The 26,299-nt window shown below is 38.2% G+C and overlaps 1 protein-coding gene across 2 annotated transcripts in view; it reads right to left on the minus strand.

The window, feature by feature from the left end:
• The window catches only part of ST8SIA6 (ST8 alpha-N-acetyl-neuraminide alpha-2,8-sialyltransferase 6), a 300,762-nt gene that overhangs the window by 201,785 nt on the left and 72,678 nt on the right, over positions 1-26,299 (minus strand). Inside the window, exon 2 of one of the 2 annotated variants that reach the window (XM_059892424.1) lies at positions 17,961-18,044. The exons of the other annotated variant lie outside the window; for it this stretch is intronic. Within the exon in view, the coding sequence (XP_059748407.1) occupies positions 17,961-17,968 (8 nt within the window). The 5' untranslated portion in view covers positions 17,969-18,044. The remainder of the gene's footprint in view (positions 1-17,960; positions 18,045-26,299) is intronic. 2 annotated transcript variants of the gene reach the window in all.

The following is a 26,299-nucleotide window of genomic DNA, read 5'->3' on the forward strand; positions in this document are numbered from 1 at the left end:
AAGGAAATGGCAACTCACACCAGTATTTTTGCCTGAAATATCCCATGGATGCAGGAGCCTAGGTGGCTACACTCCATAGAGTCGCAGAGTCGGACATGACTGACTTCACTTTCCATTTCCTTTCCAGTTCCTTACATGTTCTAGGTTTTCATCCTTAGGCACTGTTACATAATTTCTCCATATCTTTCACTTGTAACTTTGTCTACAGCATCTTTCACTGAATGTAAATCCTTAGTTTTGCTTTATGGTATTTATTTGTGAAGGTGTAAGAAGTTCTTTTGATTCCCATTGTAAGAAGATATTCTCCTATAGGAAACACTCTTACACTCTTGGTGGGAATGGAGGCTGGTGCAGTCACTGTGGAGATCAGTATGTGCTGTGGTAAGTCGCTTCAGTCATGTCTGACTCTGTGACCTTAGGGACTGTAGCCCACCAGGTTCTTCTGTCCATGGATGGGATTCTCCAGGCAAGAATACTGGAATGCGCTGCCAAGCCCTTCTCCAGGGAATCTTTCCGGCCCAGAAATCGAACCCACGTCTCTTATGTCTTTGCATTAGCAGGCGGGTTCTTTACCACTAGTGTCACCTGGGAAGCCCAGGAAACAGTATGGAGGTTCCTTAAAAAACTAAAAATAGAAATACCATATGACCATCAATCCTACTCTTGGGCATATATCTGAACAAAACTATGATTCAAAAAGATATGTGCACCCCTATGTTCATAGCAGCACTATTCACAGTAGCTAACACATGGAAACAACTCAAACATCCAATGGCAGATGAATGGATAAAGAAGACATGGTACATATATACACTGGACTATTAGTCATAAAAATGAATGAAACAATGCCATTTTCAGGAACATAGATAAACCTAGAGATTATCATACTAAGTGAAGTTAGTCAGAAAGAGAAAGATAAATACCATATGACATCATTTACATGTGGAATCTAAAATATGGCACAAGTGAACCTGAATGACTGAACTGAACTGAACCTATCTATGAAACAGAAACAGACTCACAGACATAGAGAACAGACTTGTGGCTGCCAAGGGGTGGAGGGTACGGTAGGGTAGGAATGGACTGGGAAGTTGGGATTAGTAGATGCAGACTATTATATATAGCATAAATAAACATCTGTGTCTCGGACTCTGTGGGAGAGGGCGAGGGTGGGATGATTTGGGAGAATGGCATTGAAACATGTATATTGTCATATGTGAAACAGATCGCCAGTCCAGGTTCGATGCATGAGACAGGGTGCTCGGAGCTGGTGCACTGGGATGACCCAGAGGGATGGTATGGGAGGGAGGTGGGAGGGGGGTTCAGGATGGGGAACACATGTACACCCATGGAAGATTCATGTCAATGTATGGCAAAATCACTACAATATTGTAATTAGCCTCCAACTAAAATAAATGAATGCATTAAAAAATAAATAAATAAACAACAAGGTCCTACAGTGTAGCACAGGGAACTATATTCAATATCCTGGAATAAACCATAATGGAAAAGAATATAATAAAGAATATATCAGTTCAGTTCAGTCACTCAGTCATGTCTGACTCTTTGTGACCCCATGGACTGCAGCACACCAGGCTTCTCTGTCCATCAACAACTCCCAGAGCTTGCTCAAACTCATCAAGTTGGTGACGTCATCCAACCTTCTCATTCTCTTTCATCCCCTTCTCCTGCCTTCAGTCTTTACCAGTACCAGGGTCTTTTCCAATGAGTCAAATGTAATCACTTTGCTGTACAGCAGAAATTAACACAACATTGTAACTCAACTATACAAGGGGGAGAATGGATACATGTGTAAGTATGATTGAGTCCCTTGCTGTTCACCTGAAACTATCACAACATTGTTAACAGACTATACCCCAATATAATACAAAATAAAGTTGTTTTTTTTTTTTTTAAGTCAGGAAAAGGAGCTAAAGGCAGATATCCTCCTGTCCAGCTTTTATTCAATAAAATAAACTTTTTAAAAAAAGAAGATATTCTCCTACATTATCTTCTATTACATTTTAATGCATACTTTTCACATTGAGGTCTTTAATCCATCTGGAGTCCACCATTGCATGTGGTGTTAGATAGGTATTATTTTCATTTTTCTTTATATGGAGAATCTGCTTTCCCACTATCATCTAAGATGCAGTCTTTCACTTATTTTTAGAACCTTTATCATATATTAAGTCACTGAATTATCTATTCTATTCCAATAATCTATTTGCTTGCTTTGATCACCTTTAAAAATTTTGAATTTTAAAAAATTACTGTGGCTTCACAATATATCAATATCTGGTCAGACAAAAACTCTCTTTAAATTGTCTTTTCTAAAGACAGATTAAGCCATTCATAGACCTTTAATCTTTCACATAAACTTTATAATTAGTTCAACCAAGAACCTTGACTGAGATTCCTTGAATATATAAATTTGAGAAGAATTATAGAATTAATTTGGGAGGACATCTTTACAATATTAATATCCCCCCAGAGACACTTGAGTGTTTATTTGGATGTATTTCTTTGTCTTTTATTCAGTTTAAATTTTTTCTCAAGAAAAGTTTTGTGTATTCTTTACTAGGGATTCCCCAGGGGCTCAGCGGTAAAGTTTCCACGGCAATACAGGAGAAACAGGAGACACGAGTTTAATCCCTGGGTTGGGAAGATCCCCTGGAGGAGGGCATGGCAACCCACTCCAGTATTTTTGCCTGGAGAATCCCCTGGACAGAGGAACCTGTTGGGCTACAATCTACAGGATCACAAGGAATCAGATATGACTGAAGTGACTGAACACACTCACACATTCTTTATTAAAACCTAAATATCTTTAAATTTTATTGGAATTAAGAATCACATCTTATTTTATTGTATTTTTCTAGACAGTTAATACAAGCATATAAAAATCAATTTTTGTAAATGGACATATCTAACAACAATCCTAAAAATCCCTTAATGGCTCTAGTAGTTTATAGACTGATTCTGTTGTTTTTTCCCCCAGGTAGATTATATTATCTATAATAATGAAAGTTTCATCTCTTTCTTAATAACTTCTTTTTCTTTCTTTATAGCATTCACTAGAATTATGTTAAACTGTAGTGGTACTAGTCGATATTCTTGTCTTTTCCTTACCTTAAAGAGAATATTGTTGGTTTGGGATATATAATGGTGGTTTAAAAAATTCTCCATTTTTCCCCCTTTTCTATTTTATTGCAGAACCTCTGAATTTTTGGCTGGACTCACATACAGCCAGAATTAAGACTGCCTTCCCCAGCCTGTCTGGCAACTAGACATGACTTTGTGACTAAGTTCTAGTCAATGGAATATGAGTGGAAGCAACGTGTTCATCTTTCAGTTGTAACTTTTTTCTTCTGGTTGCAGTGTGTCTTCATTGCTTTCTCTGGTTGTGTGTGCTTTCTCTAGTTGTGGTGTGCAGGCTTCTCATTGCAGTGGCTTCTTTTCTTGTGAGGCACGGGCTCAAGAGCCCAAGGGCTCAGTACTTATAGAACATGGGATTTGTTGCCCTGCTGCATGTGCAATCTTCCCAGACCAAGGATCGAACCTGTGTCCCCTGCATCAGCAGGCATATTCTTAACCACTGGACCAACAGGGAAGTCCTAGCTGTAACTTTTTTAAAAAGGAAGTGGCACAGCTTTCTCTATCTCGTTTTTGATGGCTGAAATATGGCCATAATGGTGATGGCTGGAGTAGCCATCATGGATCACACAGTTGAGGCCAGAACCCTAGATGGATATCCCACCAACATGATGGAAGGAGCCTGGGCCCCTAGCAAGCATGAAATTGCCCTTTTAGTCCTGAACTGCTGTGCCAAACAATATCCTTGAAAGAAGCACTTAATTTTTTATTTATACCCTCATGTTTAAATACCAATTAAATATAATTAAATATAAACTTCTTGGCTCAAAGTTCATTTCTCTCCAATATTTTTAAATATTAAGCCATTGTTTTCTTGTATCTAGGACTACTATTTCAGTATTTGCTTGTTGATTCCTTGCAGGAAATCTTCTGTTTATCTCTAGAAACTGTTATCATTCACTCTGTCTTTGGTGTTCTTAAAGTTTACTCTAGCATCTAGGTGTGAGGGGTATTTTGTTTTTTGGTTTGCTTTTTATGATATACATCATACTTGGCACTTAATGAGGCCCCTGTGCTGGTCAGGGAGTCATCTTTAAACACCTTTTAAAAGTAGGCATTGTAAAAAAAAAAAACAGGCATTTTTTTCAGAAATTAGAAAAAAAAAACCTCTAATTTTCGCCAACTGATAAATTTCAATATAGTGTAACATTACTCAGTTTAGCCTTGCTAGAATACCTTCATTAAATTAAAATGATGACAACAATGGCAAGTAAAATGAAAACTCCAATTAACATCTGATATTTTAACAATGAGCTTTTACTTCAAGTTTTTACAGGATCAGTAGTTATTGCTAAAACATTTTGGAAATTGTATGATCTTTAGATTATCTTTGTTAAGACTTCTATTTCTTTTAGGTAATCATGTGTACAATAGGGTTCATGTTTGAGCAACACATAGAGTTATTATTTTCTATATAACTACTAAGTAAATTTTTTGTCAAAAAAATAGGCATTGTTAGTAATTCATCTCCATGAGTTGTAATCTACTAGCCATGGGGGTTCAGAAGCACAGAAGCGAAGACAGTGCCACACTGTGTCTGGCGCTCCTTGTCTATTTTGATAAGTCCCTCACTTCTGTAAGCAGTTCACTCTGCCCTCACATTACTCCAAAGGCCCTGGCACCAGAGACTAGGGTGCTAAAAGTTGATTTCTGTGGTGAAGGATCCATCAACTATTGACTCAAAGCCACATAAGGAAGAAGCAAGAATAAAACATAAAAGCTCTTCTCCAGTCTGTACTCTTACTGCCCCTGAAGTGTCCTCCTCAAACTAACCCTGGTACCTTCAATCTACCCTCCACACGCAGCAGTCACCATACCATTCACTCTTACCAGAAAGTTCATGCTATTGTCGTTAGTTCTCTAATCCATGCTTTCTTTTCACTTCTAGTTTCCCTATAGTTGATTTGAAAAGAGAAAGCTAGCAACCCATCCTAGCTCATCATCTTAATGGGAAGCCAAAATCAGATACCGGAATCTTTTAATGGTCTTAGGGAGATTGTTGTTGTTGTTTAGTTATTAAGTTGCATCCAACTCTTTGCAACCCCGTGGACTGTAGCATGCCAGGCTTCTCTGTGCTCCACTATCTCCCACAGTTTGCTCGAATTCCAGTCCATTGAGTTGGTGATACTATCTAACCATCTCATCCTCTGCTGCTCCTTTCTCCTTCAATCTCTTCCAGCATCAGGGTCTTTTCCAATCAGCGTTTCATATCAGGTGGCCAAAGTATTGGAGCTTCAGCTTTAGCAACAGTCCTTCCAATAAATATTCAGGAGTTATTTCCTTTAGAATGGACTGGTTTGATCTCCTTGCAGTCCAAGGGATTCTCAAGAGTCTTCTCCAGCACCATAATTGTAAAGCAACAATTCTTTGGCTCTCATCCTTCTTTATGATCCAATTCTCATATCCATACATGACTATTGGAAAAACCATAGCTTTGACTACACAGACCTTTATTGGTAAAGTAGTGTCTCTCTCTTTTTTTTTTAATATGTCTCTTTTTTAATATGCTGTCTAGGTTTGTCATACCTTGTCTTCCAAGGAGCAAGCGTCTTTTAATTTCATGGCTGCAGTCACTGTCTGCAGTGATTTTGGAGCCCAAGAAAATAAAATCTGTCACTGTTTTCCCCTTTTCCCTTCTATTTGCCACGAAGTGATGGGACCAGATGCCATGATCTTGGTTTTTTTCATGTTGAGTTTCAAGTCAGCTTTTCACTCTCCTCTTTCACTTTTCATCAACAGGCTCTTTAGTTCCTCTTCACTTTCTGCCATTAGTGTGGTATCATCTGCATACCTGAGCTTGTTGATATTTCTCTCTGAAATCTTGATTTCAGTTTTTTACTCATCCAGCCTAGGATTTCACATGGTGTATTCTGCACAGAAGTTAAATAAGCAGGGTGACAATATACAGCCTTGTTATACTCCTGTCCCAATTTTGAACCAGTTCATTGTTCCATGTCTGGTTCTAACTGTTACTTTTGACCCATATACAGGTTTCACAGGAGACAGGTAAGGTGGACTGGTGTTCCCATCTCTTTAAGAGTTTTCCACAGTTTGTTGTGATCTGCACAGTCAAAAGTTTTAGCATAGTCTATGAAACAGAGTTAGATGCTTTTCTGGAACTCACTTGCTTTCTCCATGATCCAATGAATGTTGGCAATTTGATCTCTTGTTCCTCTAACTCTTTGAAACCCAGCTTGTACATCTAGAAATTCTCAGTTCATGTACTGCTGAAGCATAGTTTGAAGGATTTTGAGCATAACCTTACTAGCATGTGAAATGAGCACAGTAATTTAGGGAGATAGTAGCATATTAACGGCTTTGCTTGTGACTCAGCTGGTAAAGAACCTGCCTGCAATGCAGAAGATCTGAGTAAACCATTAGACCTAGAAGGAAGGGAAGAGACTCTAAGTAGATCCTGGAAAGGAAGATAAGTTAAACCAAATGGGACCTGGCTGGGACAGTCTATTCATACCCTACAGGTAGCTTCAAGTTACTCAAATCATCAGTGAGACTGTTTCTGGGGAAACATGTGACCTAGAGTAGATCAACATTTTAAAATTCACTAGAGAGTCACCTCAGTTCATCAGGCCTTACTTGGACTTGTTCTGATGCTGAACAGAACTCAGCCAAAGAGAGAAGTTCAATAAAGCTTTCTTTTCCATCACCCATCAGTGTATAATATTGCACATTAAACACAACTGAAATGACATGGTCCTGGGTGTGCTGTTTTTGTTCAAATCTTCAGGGATTCTTCATTATCTCAAAAGGGACTTGTCTGGTGGATTTTAGGGAGGTCATCATTTAGGCTGCCACTTTACATGTAAAAATGCTGGATGAATCAATGCCCACATAGCTCAGTGCTACTGAGTCAACATGAGTTTGACCCCAAGGACCACGTAGAAATCACAGCCTCTGGGCGTCGTCTTAGCTAAATACCCAAAAGAAACTTGGGCTACAATTACACTGATGGATGTCAGGAATGAGAGTAAAAGTTTTAAAATCTTGCTGAGCAACTTGGTGGGTCTGAATTTGTTATCCTGCCTTTTCCAAAGGAAAGGTAGAGATGTCTGTTTTTTAAAATAAACATTATCAGTATCAGTTCAGTTGCTCAGTTGTGTCCGACTCTTCGCAGCCCCATGAACCACAGCATGCCAGGCCTCCCTGTCCATCACCAACTCCCAGAGTCCACCCAAACCCATGTCCATTGAGTCGGTGATGCCATCCAGCCATCTCATCCTCTGTCATCCCCTTCTCCTCCTGCCCTCAATCTTTCCCAGCATCAGGGTCCTTTCAAATAAGTCAGTGCTTCATATCAAGTGGCCAAAGTATTGGAGTTTCAGCTTCAACATCAGTCCTACCAATGAATACCCAGGACTGATCTCCTTTAGAATGGACTGGTTGGATCTCCTTGCAGTCCAAGGGACTCTCAAGAGTCTTCTCCAACACCACAGTTCAAAAGCATCAATTCTTCAGCATTCAGCTTTCTTTATAGTCCAACTCTCACATCCATACATGACCACTGAAAAAACCATAGCCTTGACTAGAACAGACCTTTGTTGGCAAAGCAAAGTCTCTGCTTTTTAATATGCTATCTAGGTTGGTCATAACTTTCCTTCCAAGGAGTAAGCACCTTTTAATTTCATGGCTGCAATCACCATCTGTAGTGATTTGGAGCCCAGAAAAATAAAGTTAGCCACTGTTTCCCCATCTATTTGCCATGAAGTGATGGGACCAGATGCCATGATCTTAGTTTTCTGAATGTTGAGCTTTAAGTCAACTTTTTCACTTTCTTCTTTCACTTTCATCAAGAGGCTCTTTAGTTCTTCTCTGCTTTCTGTCCTAAGGGTGGTGTCATTTGCATATCTAAAGTTATTGATATTTCTCCTGGCAATCTTGATTCCAGCTTGTGCTTCCTCCAGCCCAGCGTTTTGCATGATGTGCTCTGCATATAAGTTAAATAAGCAGGGTGACAATATACAGCCTTGACATACTCCTTTTCCTGTTTGGAACCAGTCTGTTGTACCATGTCCAGTTCTACTGTTGCTTCCTGACCTGCATACACGTTTCTCAAGAGGCAGGTCAGGTGGTCTGGTATTCCCATCTCTTTTACAATTTTCCACAGTTTACTTTGATCCACACAGTCAAAGGCTTTGGCATAGTCAATAAAGCAGAAATAGACGCTTTTCTGGAACTCTCTTGGTTTTTCAATGATCCAGTGGATGTTGGCAATTTGGTCTCTGGTTCCTCTGCCTTTTCTAAAACAAGCTTGAACATCTGGAAGTTCACAGCAATATGCTGAAGCCTGGCTTGGAGAATTTTGAGCATTGCTTTACTAGCGTGTGAGATGAGTGCAATTGTGCAGTAGTTTGGGCACTCTTTGGTATTGCGTTTCTTTGGGATTGGAATGAAAACTGACTTTTTCCAGTCCTGTAGCCACTGCTGAGTTTTCCAAATTTGCTGGCATATTGAATGCAGCACTTTCACAGCATCATCTTTCAGCATTTGAAACAGCTCAACTGGAATTCTGAGAGAATGTGGTCCACTGGAGAAGGGAATGGCAAACCACTTCAGTATTCTTACCTTGAGAACACCATGAACAGTATGAAAAGGCAAAAAGATAGGACACTGAAAGATGAACTCCCCAGGTCAGTAGGTGCCAATATGCTACTGGAGATCAGTGGAGAAATAGCTCCAGAAACAATGAAGGGATGGAGCCAAAGCAAAAACAACACCCATTTGTGGATGGGGCTAGTGATAGAAGCAAGGGCTGATGCTGTAAAGAGCAATATTGCATAGGAACATGGAATGTTAGGTCCATGAATCAAGGCAAATTGCAAGTGATCAAACGAGATGGCAAGAGTGAACATTGACATTCTAGGAATCAGCGAACTAAGATGGACTGGAATGGGTGAATTTAATTCAGATGACCATAATATCTACTACTGTGGGCAGGAATCCCTTAGAAGAAATGGAGTAGCCATCATAGTCAACAAAAGAGTCTGAATGCAATACCTGGATGCAATCTCAAAAATGACAGAATGATCTCTATTTATTTCCAAGGCAGACCATTCAATATCATGGTAATCCAAGTCTATGCCCTGACCAGTAACGCTGAAGAAACTGAAGTTGAACGGTTCTATGAAGACCTACAAGACCTTCTAGAACTAACACCCCCCAAAAATGTGCTTTTCATTATAGGGGACTAGAATGCAAAAATAGGAAGTCAAGAAACACCTGGAGTAACAGGCTAATTTGGCCTTGGAGTACAGAATGAAGCAGGGCAAAGGCTAACACAGTTCTCCCAAGGAAATACATTGGTCATAGCAAACACCCTCTTCCAACAACACAAGACTCTACACATGGACATCACCAGATGGCCAACACTGAAATCAGATCGATTATATTCTTTGCAGCCAAAGATGGAGAAGCTCTATACAGTCAGCAAAAACAAGACTGGGAGCTGACTGTGGCTCAGATCATGAACTCCTTATTGCCAAATTCAGACTTAAATTGAAGAAAGTGGGGAAAACCACTAGACCATTCGGGTATGACCTAAATCAAACCCCTGATGACTATGTAGTGGAAGTAAGAAATAGACTTAAGGGACTAGATCTGATAGAGTGCCTGATGAACTATGGACGGAGGTTTGTGACATTGTACAGGAGACAGGAATCAAAACCATCCCCAAGAAAAAGAAATGCAAAAAAGCAAAATGGCTGGCTGAGGAGGCTTACAAATAGCTGTGAAAAGAAGAGAAGCGAAAAGCAAAAGAGAAAAGGAAAGATATACCATTTAAATGCCGAGTTCCAAAGAATAGCAAGGAGAGATAAGAAAGCCTTCCTTAGCGATCAATGCAAAGAAATAGAGGAAAACAATAGAATGGGAAAGACTAGAGATCTCTTCAAGAAAATTAGAGATATCAAGGGAACATTTCATGCAAAGATGGGCTCAGTAAAGGACAGAAGCAGAAGATATTAAGAAGAGGTGGTAAGAATACACAGAAGAACTATACAAATAAAAAAATAAATTAAAAATAAACATTAGAAAACCCCAAATCCAAACTGTGGCAGGGCCATTCTAAAGAGCAAAATCTGGACAGTATGAACACAGGGTAATACTGTTGGCAGTAAACCTGGATTGATTCTCAAACAGTACTTTCACACTCTACCTTTATTATCTGCTTCTCAGACTTTTTCCTTATCATGTCATCTGCCCCTAAAGACAGCTTTGCCCATTAGTATTAATTAAATTTGAATGTTAACATGTAGAAAGATTTATAATTTCCTTCTTGTGACAATTTTGCTGTAGCTGAAATGTATCAAAGAGGATGAATGAGCCAGTCTATGACACATGAATTATGACCCACTTCTCCAAATTGGCCAAAGCATCTTAAAAATATTTCAGGGAACTTGCCAACCAATTCTTTTCCATTCCTCCTTCTCACCCCCATTCTAACCACCACTGATGCCATAAAGGGACCACATCTAGGAAGCAGTATGTAAAAGTGGGGGCACATTTAAAAAGGGGTGATGAAAAGCAAAGACCTGGGGATCAAAAACCAAATGACAATGTAGCAAAGGATAATACAGGTTGGCCTAGAATCTCCCTTGCATGAACCAGAGCCAGTGTTGGCAAGTTTATATAGTTGGCAACAATATAGTTTCATTTAATCTATGTGTACAGATTTAAGATGGGTCAGAAACAAAATTTCATGTCCTATTTCAGATGGTGGGGCCAGATGAAGAAAAGAATGGATGCCAAACACTGCTGAAGGGACTTCCTTGATGTTCTAGTGGCTAAGACTCCAGGCTCCCAATGCAGGGTGGTTGGGTTTGATCCCTGGTCAAGGAACTAGATCCCACATGTCACAACTGAAGGAGTTCACATGCCACCACAAAGACTAAAGATTCCGCGAGCCACAGCTAAGACCCAGTGTAGACAAATAAATAAATAAATATTTTTTAAATGCCACTGAAATTTCAAAACAGAATATAGAGGAAATAAATTTGAAACAGACCAGCATTTCTTTTTTTAATTAATTAATTTTTTAATTGAAAGATAATTGCTTTACAGAATTTTATTGTTTTCTGTCAAACCTCAACATGAATCAATCATAGCTATACATATGTCCCCTCCCTCTTAAACCTCCCTCCCATCTCCCTCCACATCCCACCCCTCTAGGTTGATACACAGCCCCTGTTTGAGTTCCCTGAGACATACAACAGATTCCCACTGTCTGTCTATTTTACATATGGTAATGTAAGTTTCTATGTTACTCTCTCCATGTATCTCACCCTCTCCTCCCCTCTCCCCATGTCCATAAGTCTGTTCTCTATGAAAGAGACCATCATTTCTAATCAGGACATTTCATATAATTTTCAAATTCATCTTCTCAGGAATTAAAAAAGGTATCCATATTATGATGTGTGAGAATCACATAAAGATTTTCAACCTGGATTTTATGTATTTAATGTATACAATCAAAGGATCTGCATTAATATGACTTCACTGCCCACTGTTCTGTTGGCTTCACTGGTGGTTCAGACAGTGAAGCGTCTGTCTACAGTCCGGGAGGCCCGGGTTCAATCCCTGAGTTGAGAAGATCCCCTGGAGAAGGAAATGGCAACCCACTCCAGTCCTCTTGCCTGAAAAATCCCATGGACGGAAGGGCCTAGTAGGCTACAGCCCATGGGGCTGCAAAGAATCAGAGAGGACTAAGCGACTTTACTTTCACTTTCTTTCACCCACTGGTCTTCATAACTGTATTAGCATGATTTTACTATTCCAGGACACTCTTGCCTGCATATGACTTGATTGATCATTACAGGAAACTCTGGAAACACCCAGGAAGGGCTTCCGTATGAAGCATCACCATTTGTTTATGCTTCCTTGAGACTCTTTAAATTCCTTGCCTCAAATTTTTTGTTTTGTTGCTTCCACCAATCCAAACTGTTATGTCACAATACTCATCAAGCCCCCATTTTAAACCAAGTTGCAAACTCTTAATAAAATCTGAATTGCCTTTCTCCCTTGAGATCCGGTCAAAACTCTGTTGAGATGCTGTTGCCCCTAACTGTGGTAATCATTCAATTTTGTCTTATCAACAGGTTGACAAGGCAATGTTTAGGGAGCATTGGACAGAAGATAGTATATTATTGCTACATGTTAATTACAAGCATTTAGAACTTATAGAGAAAAGAACGATGCAAATGACAATTTATTTTTCACTTTTGTAAAGATTCGTCTGGAAGAGAAGCTTGTGGAAAGAATTTTAAATTGCTTTTGAAAAACCCAAATGAGCTTTTTGGCCACCCCAGCAAATGTATGGGTCTTATGCTTCATTGAGTTAGGTATACTTTCCTCAAAGTAACAGCCTTCTACTGCAAAGCACTCTCTAGTCTCATATCCTTCTGTCTTTTTTGATGGTGGGGAGGGGAGTCCTGGGGAGTTAGTACTGATCATTATCTGATATACTGAACACACATACATACACAAATTTGTTTGTTTGTCTCTAAACACAATCCAATCTCAAATGCAAGATTCCTGAAGGCAGAAATGGTGTATTTCTTGCTGTTTTCCCATCACCTAAAACAGTGCCAGACTTAGAGTAAATGTTTGTGGGAGGAAGGAAAGAAGGGAGGATGGGAGAGAGGAAGGGAGACATGGAGGAAGGGAGGGAAAGAGAGGAGAGGAGGAAGTGAGAGGGGAAGAAAGTAAAGAAACACTAAATTAAATGAGCCAACTCAGTCCAATGTCAAGTGGCCAGATTTGGAAGTTAGAATGGAATTCAATTTTTTTCACCAACTTATTATTAGTTCTTGAACAAAATACTGCAAGTCTTTGAACCTCAAGTGTCTCATCTATAAAATGGAGATAGTAATACTTATATGGCATAGCTGTGACCACAGGAAATGAATAAAAATAGCTGAAATGTATCTGGTATACTGCCTTTCAAGGATTAAGCCATTAATAAATGTATGAATGAGGGACTTCCCTGGTGGTCTAGTGGGTAAGAATCCATGCTCCTAATGCAGGGGGCCCAGGTTCAAACTGTGGTCAGGGAACTAGATCTTGCATGCCACAGCTAAGACTTGTGAAGCCAAATAAATAAATAAATATATGATTGATATATGAAAAGAAATCTGTAGTGGTTTTTTTTTGTTTTTTTTTTTTTAGGAAAGAGTACAGGCTAAGCAGTGCATGTTGGGGGAACCATTTGCCCATGTATTTTAATGGAAATAGAATTTTAATTGAAAAAAAAAAAAAGCAAAAAACACCTGAAGGAGTCTTCCTGGTTTAGAAATTAAGGAAGCTTGGACAAGTCAAAGAGACTTTGGCACTAGCTGTATACACAACAGAGAGTTAGGTTGACATGATTCTGTGTGTTGCATATTGTACTTATTTATTCCATGAAATGAATCAGATTTTTAGACAAAAAAAAGTTCAAAAAAACAAAGCAATTACATAAGTTGATTGTTATAATATCATAAGAAATTATTTGTCATTAATCACTTTGAATAAAAATAAATGATATAAGATTTTTGGCAAATCCCACACTACACAGCAACAGAATAACAATAGGCAGATTTTTTAAATGTGGAAGTTCATTTCCTTATAATTCCTCCAGTTTGTGTTTCTTGGCTTATTATTCATACATTCGGTAAGCATGAATTTCTGAGAGGCTTATCTTAGGAAAAAAGGTCATAATTCTCTGTATTTTGAAGGGGACTGGAATGATTTATTCCATAATATGACAAGCATAGACAAAACAGCATTTTCTCCTGAGATCCTTGATATTTTCCAAATCCCATTCAATGATTTTCATTGTATTTTCAAACAGGATTGTGTCTATTATCTTATATGTTTGGGGGTGGGGGTTGGGGAGGAACAAAACTGTTACAAAGAAAAACAAGTAAAATCTCATCTCAGGTTTCACATGTTTTAAAACATCCACAGCAGCACATTTGCTCCCAAATCACCCAGAGATAGAAGGCTAGCAGTGGTGGCAATCACACAGTTTCTCCATTTCCCCAGACCACCCCCAACAAAAATACAATTGAGTCAGCAATAACAACAACAAAACCCTACAGACAATATCTACAACCACAAGCAGGAGTGGCCAGGACACTAGCAGCAACAAGACACATAATGACAACTACAGTAGGAAGAAGAAACACAAGGGGTCTCCAATCAACATCTCAGAAACTGGATCACCATCAGGTACCCACTCCCAAAAGGAAGAGTCTCCTCTTAGCATGGAAAGCTCTGCAGGTCCATCGGACAAGAGCTGCCAAAACTGGGAAGGGGCTTTGCAGGCTCCAGACGCCCTGCCAACTCTCAGATAGCTCAGATCACAATGCATTTAAAAAAGATAAAGAAAGGAAATCCAAAACAGAGGGGATATATGTATACATAAAGGTGATTCTCTTTGATGTACAGCAGAAACAGCATTGTAAAGTGACTATATACTCCAATAAAAATTAATTTAAAAATAATAAAGCTACTATGAACAGGCAAGTCTAGAAAAAGTAAAATTAAAAGATGATGAAATCTTTGTAACTCTAAAAGCTAACATTCACAATGAATATATGATGAGTATGGATAATTCTGCACTAAAATACTCCATGTAACTTTCATAAAGCAGAGACTATAGGATAAATCCCCAGACAGAAGAGAAACCGTTGGGCATTGCACGGAAACAGAACACATCAGGACACCAAAGGCAAAAGGAAAAGAAGAGCCAGACTAAGGTAGAGAGGGTGGGGGTGGTCGGGGTGGAGACAACATATCTCAGAAAGAGCCATTCATGCCATAACAACAAGGGAAAATGGAGCCCTAGAGCATTCAATCTAGGAAAGATATTTCAGACATCCTCCCCTGGAAGAGCACAAAACACCATGACCTCAGCAGTGATTGTGGTTGAATCCATATAATATTATTTTAAGAAGAAAGTTAACAATGGACAGAGAACTATTCCTATACCAGCAGTCCCCAGCCTTTTTGGCATCAGGGACCCATTTCACGGAAGACAGTTTTTCCACAGATAGTGGGGGCAATGGTTTGGGGATGATTCAAGCACATTACATTTACTGTGGACTTTATTTCTGAGTTCCACCTCAGATCATCAGGCACTAGATCTTGGAGGTTGGGGATCCCTGCTATAGACAATGAAATCATAATATAAAGACATGACCATAAAATAATAAATATCTTAACCTAATACTTTCAAATGAGCTAAAATCCCTATCAAGCTACCAACGGTATTCTTCACAGAGCTAGAACAAATAATTTCACAATTTGTATGGAAATACAAAAAACCTCGAATAGCCAAAGCAATCTTGAGAAAGAAGAATGGAACTGGAGGAATCAACCTGCCTGACTTCAAAGCCACAGTCATCAAGACAGTACGGTACTGGCACAAAGACAGAAATATAGATCAATGGAACAAAATAGAAAGCCCAGAGATAAATCCACACACATATGGACACCTTATCTTTGACAAAGGAGGCAAGAATATACAATGGATTAAAGACAATATCTTTAACAAGTGGTGTTGGGAAATCTGGTCAACCACTTGTAAAAGAATGAAACTAGAACACTTTCTAATACCATACACAAAAATAAACTCAAAATGGATTAAAGATCTAAACGTAAGACCAGAAACTATAAAACTCATAGAGGAGAACAGAGGCAAAACACTCTCCAACATACATCACAGCAGGATCCTCTATGACCCACCTCCCAGAGTACTGGAAATAAAGGCAAAAATAAACAAATGGGACCTAATTAAACTTAAAAGCTCCTGCACAACAAAGGAAACTATAAGCAAGGTGAAAAGACAGCCTTTAGAATGGGAGAAAATAATAGCAAATGAAGCAACTGACAAATAACTAATCTCAAAAATATACAAGCAACTCCTGCAGCTCAACTCCAGAAAAATAAATGACCCAATCAAAAAATGGGCCAAAGAACTAAACAGACATTTCTCCAAAGAAGACATACAGATGGCTAACAAACACATGAAAAGATGCTCAACATCACTCATTATCAGAGAAATGCAAATCAAAACCACTATGAGGTACCATTTCACACCAGTCAGAATGGCTGCGATCCAAAAGTTTACAAGCAATAAATGCTGGAGAGGGTGTGGAGAAAAGGGAACCCTCTTACACTGTTGGTGGGAATGCAAACTAGTACAGCCACTATGGAGAACAGTGTGGAGATTCCTTAAAAAACTGGAAATAGAACTGCCTTATGACCCAGCAATCCCACTGCTGGGCATACACACTGAGGAAATCAGAAGGGAAAGAGACACGTGTGCCCCAATGTTCATTGCAGCACTGTTTATAATAGCCAGGACATGGAAGCAACCTAGATGCCCATCAGCAGATGAATGGATAAGAAAGCTGTGGTACATATACACAATGGAGTATTACTCAGCCATTAAAAAGAATACATTTGAATCAGTTCTAATGAGGTGGATGAAACTGGAGCCTATTATACAGAGTGAAGTAAGCCGGAAAGAAAAACACCAGTACAGTATACTAACGCATATATATGGAATTTAGAAAGATGGTAACAACAACCCTGTATACAAGACAGCAAAAGAGACACTGATGTATAGAACAGTCTTATGGACTCTGTGGGAGAGGGAGAGGGAGAGGGTGGGATGATTTGGGAGAATGGCATTGAAACATGTATAATATCATATATGAAACAAGTCGCCAGTCCAGGTTCAATGCATGATACTGGATGCTTGGGGCTGGTGCACTGGGACGACCCAGAGGGATGGTATGGGGAGGGAGGAGGGAGGAGGGTTCAGGATGGGGAACACATGTATACCTGTGGCGGATTCATCTTGATATATGGCAAAACCAATATAATATTGTAAAGTTTAAAAATAAAATAAAATTTTAAAAAAAGAAATAAATGATTAAAAAAAAGAGAGAGAATTTGAGATAATTATAGAAGCTATGGAAGAATGCCATAAATCAGGATTAGAAAATGACGTGATTGGACAAAAGAAAGTTTGGAAAGTGGTCTGAGAGAGGTTAAGAATTAGAACTAAAAGAAAAAAAAAATTTCAGAAATGAACAAAAGTAAGAAGAACACAAGGACAAATAATATCATAAGAAAGAACAGGAAGAAAATTTAAAAATAGAAATGAAATAAAGAAAAAGATAAAAGGACTGGAGAGAAAGCAATAGCTTATTCTGGAAAATGCTCCTGATATAAAGATCTGAACCTGTATATTTAAAGGGCACATGAGGACCCTGGAAAATCAACCCACAGTGGCCAAAACAAGACACAACTTAGTAAATCTATCAAACTTAAAAGGAAAAAAAAGACCTTTGAACATCAAAGCAAAATGACCAAGCCCTCATTAGTGAAAGAAAATAAAGTGACATTAGACTTCTCAATAGCAACATTTTATGCCACAGGACAATAGAGTAACATTTATATTACAAAAGCTATGAAAAGTAAATGCAGTAAAACATTCAAGTTTAAAGTCATATACAAACTATTATGAACATGCAAGCACTCAGGAGTGTGGTGCTCATATGCCCTTCCTGAAGGATCCATTAGAAAATGACTCAGATGACCAAATATCTGAAGAACCGGCATAATTATTGACTGTGAGAATTGAATATATGATTATATGTAAAACTAACATAAGTGACGGCATAAGGAAGTGTAGATTATAATTGTTACATGATACAACACAACTTTACTTAATACTTACAATTCAAACTTCCTTTAAAAAGCAATCCCTGTAAATCAAAGCAAAATAAAATAAGACCTACCTATTCATCCAGTTGACAGTAAAGAAGTATTTCAAGTGACTTTAAACTATGGTAATCTGGTGATACATCTCTTGTGGTATATACCTTATAAACAAGCAAAATAAATTTTAAATTATTTTTAGTAATAATACTGGTACTGATATTCTGTAGCTATCATGTATTCTATAGGAGAAATCTAATAGGTAATTCTATGAACATTGTTAAGATTTTCAGCCTGAAGAGAAAAGATAAAATCAAGGAATCAAGTTAAAACTCTATAATCTAAATTTTTTATTGAAAATGGACTAATGTGTACTATCAATATAATTTTAAAATATATACATATACATATATATGTCTTAGTTCTATCCATTAAAAGGGTTTAATAACAATACATTAGCAAAGAGCATTCCTAGAGTCCAGGTTATACCCTATAAACACTATTTTGTACTAAAAGAAATCAGGGTTTCTTGGGTAAATGGCTGATTCCAGGTCTCGGGCAAGAAATGTACAAGATGAGCCTAAAATACCTTGTAATGCAAAAATGAGCCTAAAGCATCAAGTCAAACGAGTTGAAGAGTCTTTAACTGGCCAACAATGGAACAATTTGAGCATGAAAGAACAGCTGACTGCAATGAATTGAAAGACATCAAATATGTTTAAATTCATTAGTTAGTAATGAAACTAAAAAAAAAAAATCTCACTGGTCATATTTGGAAGACAGTCACATTTGGAAAGAATCAATTAGTCATTTTGAAAACTGATGAGGTTAAATTATGAAGTCAAGTAGTTATCTTGCCTATGCACTTGAATATGCCTCAGGACAATCATTGAAGAGGGGAAATTTGACAGTATTTTAGATAAAAAATGAGAGAGTGATAGACTATCACCATATTTGCCAGCCTTAATGAGATAATGAATCTAGATCTAGGCAATGATCATTAGTTATTGATCACTGACCTAGGAAAAGATTATTGATATCATAGAAAACCAAACAGATAAGCTGCCTTCTGATGGAAGCACACAAAGCCACTTAAGAACTATTACCATCAAAACCTTAAACCTGAATGATCAAACCTCTAAATCTCAATAATCAGTTAATAGGAAAAAGAAAAAGAAAGACGTGAAACCATGTACTGCTGCTGCTGCTGCTGCTAAGTCGCTTCAGTCGTGTCCGACTCTGTGCGACCCCATAGACGGCGGCCCACTAGGCTCCTCTGTCCCTGGGATTCTCCAGGCAAGAATACTGGAGTGGGTTGCCATTTCCTTCTCCAATGCATGAAGGTGAAAAGTGAAAGTGAAGTTGCTCAGTCGTGCCTGACTCTTAGCGACCCCATGGACTGCAGCCCACCAGGCTCCTCCGTCCATGGGATTTTCCAGGCAAGAGTACTGGAGTGGGGTGCCATTGCCTTCTCGGGAAACCATATACTACTGGGATGCAATTAGAAATTTTCAAAATAAGTAAAGTTTAGCAGACAAGTACCCTAGTTTCCTTAAGAAATCAATTATAATGAAAAATTAAAGAAAGAAGAACCACCTCTGGGTTAAAAAAAAAAAACTTTAAAAATATATCAACAAGTTGCAATGTATGGACCTTATTTGGCTCTTAATTCATACAAACCCATTGTACAAAATTATGACTCAGACAAATCTGAACACTTGTTGAATAGTTGATACTATGAAAAAATTATTGTTAATAATTTTAAGCTTAATAATGATGTTCTGGTTGTATTTTAAAAGGCCCCTTATGCTTCAGGGATGCATACTAACATATTTTTGGATCAAAGAATATCAAGAATATCATAAGATTTGCTTCAGTAAAAAAATGAACTGACTCATTTTAGTTGAGATTTGCATTTCTCTGATAACTAGTGACACTGAGCATCTTTTCATGTGTTTTTTGGCCATCTGTATGTCTTCTTTGGAGAAATCTCTATTTAGATCTTTTGTCCATTTTTTGATTGGGTTGTTTGGTATTACCTCAAACTGGTCAGAAGTCTATGAACAATAAATGTTAGAGAGAGTGCGGAGAAAAAGAAACTCTCCTACACTGCTGGTGGGAATGTGAGTTGGTAGGACTACTATGGGGAGAAGGCGATGGCACCCCACTCCAGTACTCTTGCCTGGAAAATCCCATGGAGGGAGGAGCCCGGTAGGCTGCAGTCCATGGGGTTGCTCAGAGTCAGACAGGACTGAACGACTTCACTTTAACTTTTCACCTTCATGCATTGGAGAAGGAAATGGCAACCCACTCCAGTGTTCTTGCTTGGAGAATCCCGGGGACAGGGGAGCCTGGTGGGCTGCCGTCTATGGGGTCGCACAGAGTCGGACACGACTGAAGCAACTTAGCAGCAGCAGCAGCAGCAGCAGGACTATGGAAAACAATATGGGGGTTCCTTAAAACACTAAAAATAGAACCAAGCAAAACCATAATTCAAAAAGATACATGCATCCCAATGTTCACTGCACCACTATTTACTAAAGCCAAAACACTGAAGCAACCTAAATGTCAATCATCAGAGGAATGAATAAAGAAGACGTGGTACATATACACTATGGTCATAAAAGAGAATGAAATAATGCCATTTGCAGCAACATGTATGGACTCAGAGATTATCATACTCAGTGAAGTAAGTCAGGTGGAGAAGGACAAATATATGATATCTCCCATACATGGAATTTAATTTAAAACTTATATAAATGAACTTATTTTAAAAACAGAAATAGATACACAAATTTTAAAAACAAACTTATGGTTACCAAAGGGGAAACATGGAGAGGAGGTATAAGTCAGGAGTTTGGGATTAACACGCACACTACTAAATATGAAATAACCAACAAGGACCTACTGTATAGCACAGGGAACTCTACTCAATCTTTTGTAATAACCTATATAGGAAAAGAATCTGAAAAAGAATTAATATATGTATAATTGAATCACTTTGCCATGCCTCTGAAACTAACACAATATTGTTAATCAGCTGTTACCCAATAATTTTTTTTTTTAATGAACTTGCCTCAAACTAATCTACTGAGGAAGGACAGTGTAAACAGGCAATGGCTGGCTTTGAGCTGATAATTGTTCAAACTGAGTTCAAATTGTTCAAACAGCAAGCAAATGAAACTTGTGGTTTCCTGTGTAATTCTCTATACCTTTTATGTGTTTGAAATCTTCCATCATGAAAAATTTAAAAAACACACTTTTTTTTTTTCATTCCAACTTTATCTGAACCGATCTCTCTAAAGTAAGCATGGTCGATTAAAATTCCAGTTTACCAAGCCACTTGAAAATGGGCTCTAAGTTGAAAAAGTGAATCTTCCAGTAAATGTGACACATTTCTTTTGCTATTGGTATATATCTCTTGTCAATGATTTTAATAAACACTAGATGGCATAGTGATTGCTTCATACTAAAGAGACAAAAAAGAAAATGGATTGTCCCACTGACATGGATAATTGTTTTTGTTACTGTTTAGTCGCTAAGTCATGGGCAGCCCTCTTGCGACCCCATGGACTGTAGCTCACCAGGCTCCTCTGTCCATGGGATTTTCCAGGCAAGAATACTGGACTGGGTTGCCATTTCTTTCTCCAGGGTAACTTCCCAACCCAGGGATCAAACCTGCATCTCCTACACTGGCAGGCAGGTTCTTTACCACTGAGCCACCAGGGAAGCCCGACATGGATAATATACATCATGCCATCAGTGCTATGGCATGGTGACATCACTTTTTGAAATTATCCCATTTCTTAGTGGACAGAAATATCTTATCTTGTTTAAAATGTTTATTTTGCCTCTGCACTACAAGCTCACCTAAACACAGTTTTTAAAAAACTCTCTTCATATAGTAATTTTCATTCTTGCATTTTTCCACCTTTCAGTTTATTTTAAAAGTGCTGCATCCTGTCAGACAGAAACTGAACATTGCCTAGTTAAGTAGGAGGAAGAATTTTATATTCTTCAAACTGGGTTGACACAAAGTATTCCATATGCTGCAAAAATTAATATAAAGTAGCCTTGAGCCTTCTCTCTAATATCTGTGTATTGCTTCTAGCTTCTCATTCTCATGTCATTAATTGGTCCCAAATCTTGTTTTAGCTTTTTCCACATTCCTATCAGCTGATTTTTTTCTTAACCAAAATAATATATCATTCTATTTTTACAGTGCATGACTAATTTAGGGAATCACTGAGGTTTTAATTAATGGATTGTGATTAAAGTATTCAGCTTCAAAATCCATTATTTTTGACAGGAAATCAACTTACCCAGTGGGAAAGTATGAAGAACAGTAGATTTGGATGTCTGGATGTCTGCTGTGCCACATGGCATTGACCTGAACATTTTATTATTCTCTGTCTGTTTCCTTCATTCAATCTTTCATTGAATATAAATATTGAATGGTATATTTACACACCTACTAAGTGACCAGCTTTGTGCTAATTCTAGGAATACAGAGGTAAGTGTAGTATCATGTTTTTATGATGGTGTGTTTGAATTGAGACTGGAAAGATGCTTAAGAACTATCTGAGTTGTAAGAATTATCAGTGGGAGAGTGTTTAGACCAAGATAAAGTTCAGTGGTGCTGAGGAAAGGAACTGGTGTGAAATGGAGAAACATGATTTGGAATGAAAGAGAAAGGTAAGAAAACAGGTGCACCTTGTAAACAGTAGCATTGAACAAAGCAGCCCATTAGTCCTACCAGTTCTAAATGCTTATATAATTGGTTAGCAATGGAGTCACAGAACCGTGGCTTTATCATTTACTGCCATGATTATATGCAAATTCTTAGCATTTCTTACCCTTAGTGTCCTAATTGATAGAATAGTGATGTATATATATTTATACACCTGCTTCAAGATTGTTCTGGGGCTAAGATAATATACTGAAAGACTGTGTCTGGTATATGTGAAGCATTCTGTATATAAATGGTAATGATTATTACTGGCTTATTCTTTGCCCTTCTCCAAGAAGTTCCTGCATCTTTCATCTGATCTTATTCCAACAAAAGCCCTAGGAGAGATTTGTGAGATTTATGGCAGTAGATGATTTTTTTACAAATGAAAAAACTTAAATTCAAAGAGTGGCAAAAGAAATGAATGGAAGAAAACAGTCTCCTGGCTCCCTGCTCAACCTTCCTTTTCCCATCACATGATCCTCATCTGATCATTTCAGCTTCTGTTCAAACAAATAAGGAATCTTAACACAAACTGAGGACTTGTTCCAATCTGTTTATCTTACAGTTTAATATTTCAGGTTTTCCTTTGGGTTTTTCCTATTATTTCAATAGATCGATCTTGTACAGAAGCTATTCCTCTCATGCTAAGCCTTCTTTTTGGAGTGTTAAGGTTATAAATGTCCTGTCAGTCAATGACTTATTAAAATGAAGACCAGCCAGGGTTTTAAATCATTTTTATATGCACCATACTCTCTTCTTTGTCACCCTTCCATTATTTTGGATCTATGAGCTAAAGCTTTCTTTATAAGTTATTTCTCAAGAAATCAGTAAAGCTTCCATTAGCTATGGCATTAATTGGATGACATATTTGAAATAAAAGGTCACACTGTCTTGGACTGCGAGTTCATCTTCCCTTGAAAATTCAGTTGAAGTAGGGTCATTCCTAGCATGGTCTTTACTTGAATTGCAGATTATCTCACACTGGTCAGAATGGCTACTATCAAAAAGTCTACAAACAATAAATGCTGGAGAGGGTGAGGAGAAAAGGGAATCATCTTACACTGTTGGTGGGAATGCAAACTAGTACAGCCACTATGGAGAACAGTGTGGAGATTCCTTAAAAAACTGGAAATAGAACTGCCATACAACCCAGCAATCCCACTACTGGCTATACACACTGAGGAAACCAGAATTGAAAGAGACACATGCACCCCAATATTCATCGCAGCACTGTTTACAATAGCCAGGACATGGAAGCAACCTAGATGTTGATCAACAGACAAATGGATAAGAAATCTGTGGTACATATACACAATAGAATATTACTCAGCCATTAAAAAGAATGCATTTGAATCAGTTCTAATGAGATGGATGAAACTGGAGCCTATTACACGAGTGAAGTCAGAAAGAAAAATACCAATACAATGTATTAACATACATATATATGGAATTTAGAAAGATGGTAATGATGACCCTATATGCGAGACAGCAAAAGAGACACAGATGTAAAGAACAGACTTTTGGAGTCTGTGGGAGAAGGCAAGGGTGGGATGATTTGAGAGAATAACATTGAAACATATATATTACCATATGTGAAACAGATTGCCAGTCCAGGTTCGATGCATGAGACAGGGTGCTCAGGGCAGGTGTACTGGGATGACCCTGAGGGATGGGACAGGGAGGGAGGTGGGAGGGGGTTTTGGGATGGGGAACACATGTACACCATGGCTGATTCGTGTCAATGTATGGCAAAAACCACTACAATATTCTAAAGTAATCAGCCTCCAATTAAAATAAACAAATTAATTTTTTTTTAAAGGAAAAAAAAAAAACAAACAAACACCTAAAAGCTACCACAACTGTATATTGGGAAGAGAAGAGGGAGGAGGAAGATGGACACTGAGGAACACATTGCAACAGACTTCCTTACTTTTAAACACTTTAACACTGACCTACTATTCCAAGATGACTCAAGGGCAGTGCCTCTCATGAACGGACAGTTGGAGGTGCAGATACGATGATTCCAACTGAACTCTCCTCCAGGCACAGTTATGAGTTGATCTTGGAAGAGGAATGAGACTTTCTCTTCCCGATAGCAACCTGAAGGGACATTCCATTTCCTGGCTTGCATAACTCTATCAAGGAAATATTTCTTCTGCTACTCACCTACAAATTGGGTGCTAAATCTATAGTAGAGCTACAGATGTTTTCCAAATATTAGATATCCATTTTGAGTATGTTAAGTGTGATAAGTTAAATTTCCTCAAGTTGTCACCCTGTTTCTATATACCAAACTTCTCACCTCCTTTAAACAGCTTTTCCTGAGACTTCCTTGGTGGTCCAGTGGTTAAGAATCCTCCTTCCAGTGCAAGGGATGCAGGTTCAATCCCTGGTCAGGGAACTAAGATCCCATATGCTATAGAGCAACCAAGCCAACGTGCCTCAACTACTGAGCTCTTGATCCACAACTAGAGCCCATGCACATCAATGAAAAATTCCATATGACACAATGAATATCCTGCATACTGCAACTAAGACCTGACACAGACAAATAAATAAGCAAACATTAACAACAAAAAAGAGCTTTTCCTGATTCTCCCCACTCCCAATCAGATAGGATCTTGTCTAGAATGCAAGCAACAACCCCCACTGCTCCATAATCCATCATCCTTGTCATCTGTACCTCCCCTGAGTTCTGGCCGTTTGTGTCCTTGTCACAGTCCTTACCTAGACTATCCATTTCCTGAATTAGGCCTTTGTTATCTCAGCTTTAATGTCTGTGACTTCCTGCACACAGCAGGTAGGAATCCAGGAAATGCATGGTTAGAATTGAAGTCCCCTATCTTAAAACTGAAGCTTTTATGTACCAGAAAAATGACAGGGGGTAAGGGGGAAGCATTCCTTTGAAGTCTTTGGGAAGAAAAAGATATTAACAATGATGTAGTAGGCTTCAATTTATGGATCTCAGATTCATAAGCTTTTAATACAAGCCAGAAATTCAGGCATCAAATAGTTCTTGCTACAAATGGAAAAAGTGGATGAAGTTTGGGTTGGATGCTGATGATATTGGTTATTTTTTTGATGAAATAAATCTGTCTATCAAGAGACTCAAAGTTCTGCCTGCTGCATAATCATTACTACTCAGTTCAGGGCCGTCAAAGGTCTTGTTTTAAGCATGTTTCCCTAAAAATTAGCCCTGATCATTTGCCTTAAAAAACTATATTTCAAAAATAAGATGTTTATTGAAAAAAGTAAAGACAAAAGCAAGAAGGCATGAATGCTAATGAAAGCTATCCCACTGGCAAAGACTCACAGAACAGGCACAGAAACACACTTGGTTTTGTAAAAAGCCCTGTCTCTTTCCATAGACCCTGGAATGATTTCTACTATGAAGTCAAATCTGCAGCTAGGATGCCATCATTAATAGGATTCTATGCTACAAGTCAATTAATAAATCAACACCCTTTAATTTCTTAAATTACAAATTAATATGCTGCAGAACGAAAGAGTGACAAACTTGCATGAAATACCTACTAAAATGTTTTAAAACAGATGGTTCACCAGTTTGTAGAAAGGCTTTCTGTGCAGAATGACAATGAGACTCTCCTTGTGTCTCCCAAACTCTCACTGGACCCTGAGAAGGACCAGCCAGGACTGACAGGTTCATTCTTTTTCTAATCCTTGACT

The sequence above is a fragment of the Bos taurus genome, chromosome 13 (genome assembly GCF_002263795.3).
Source record: "Bos taurus isolate L1 Dominette 01449 registration number 42190680 breed Hereford chromosome 13, ARS-UCD2.0, whole genome shotgun sequence".
In the NCBI taxonomy this organism is placed as follows: Eukaryota; Metazoa; Chordata; class Mammalia; order Artiodactyla; family Bovidae; genus Bos; species Bos taurus.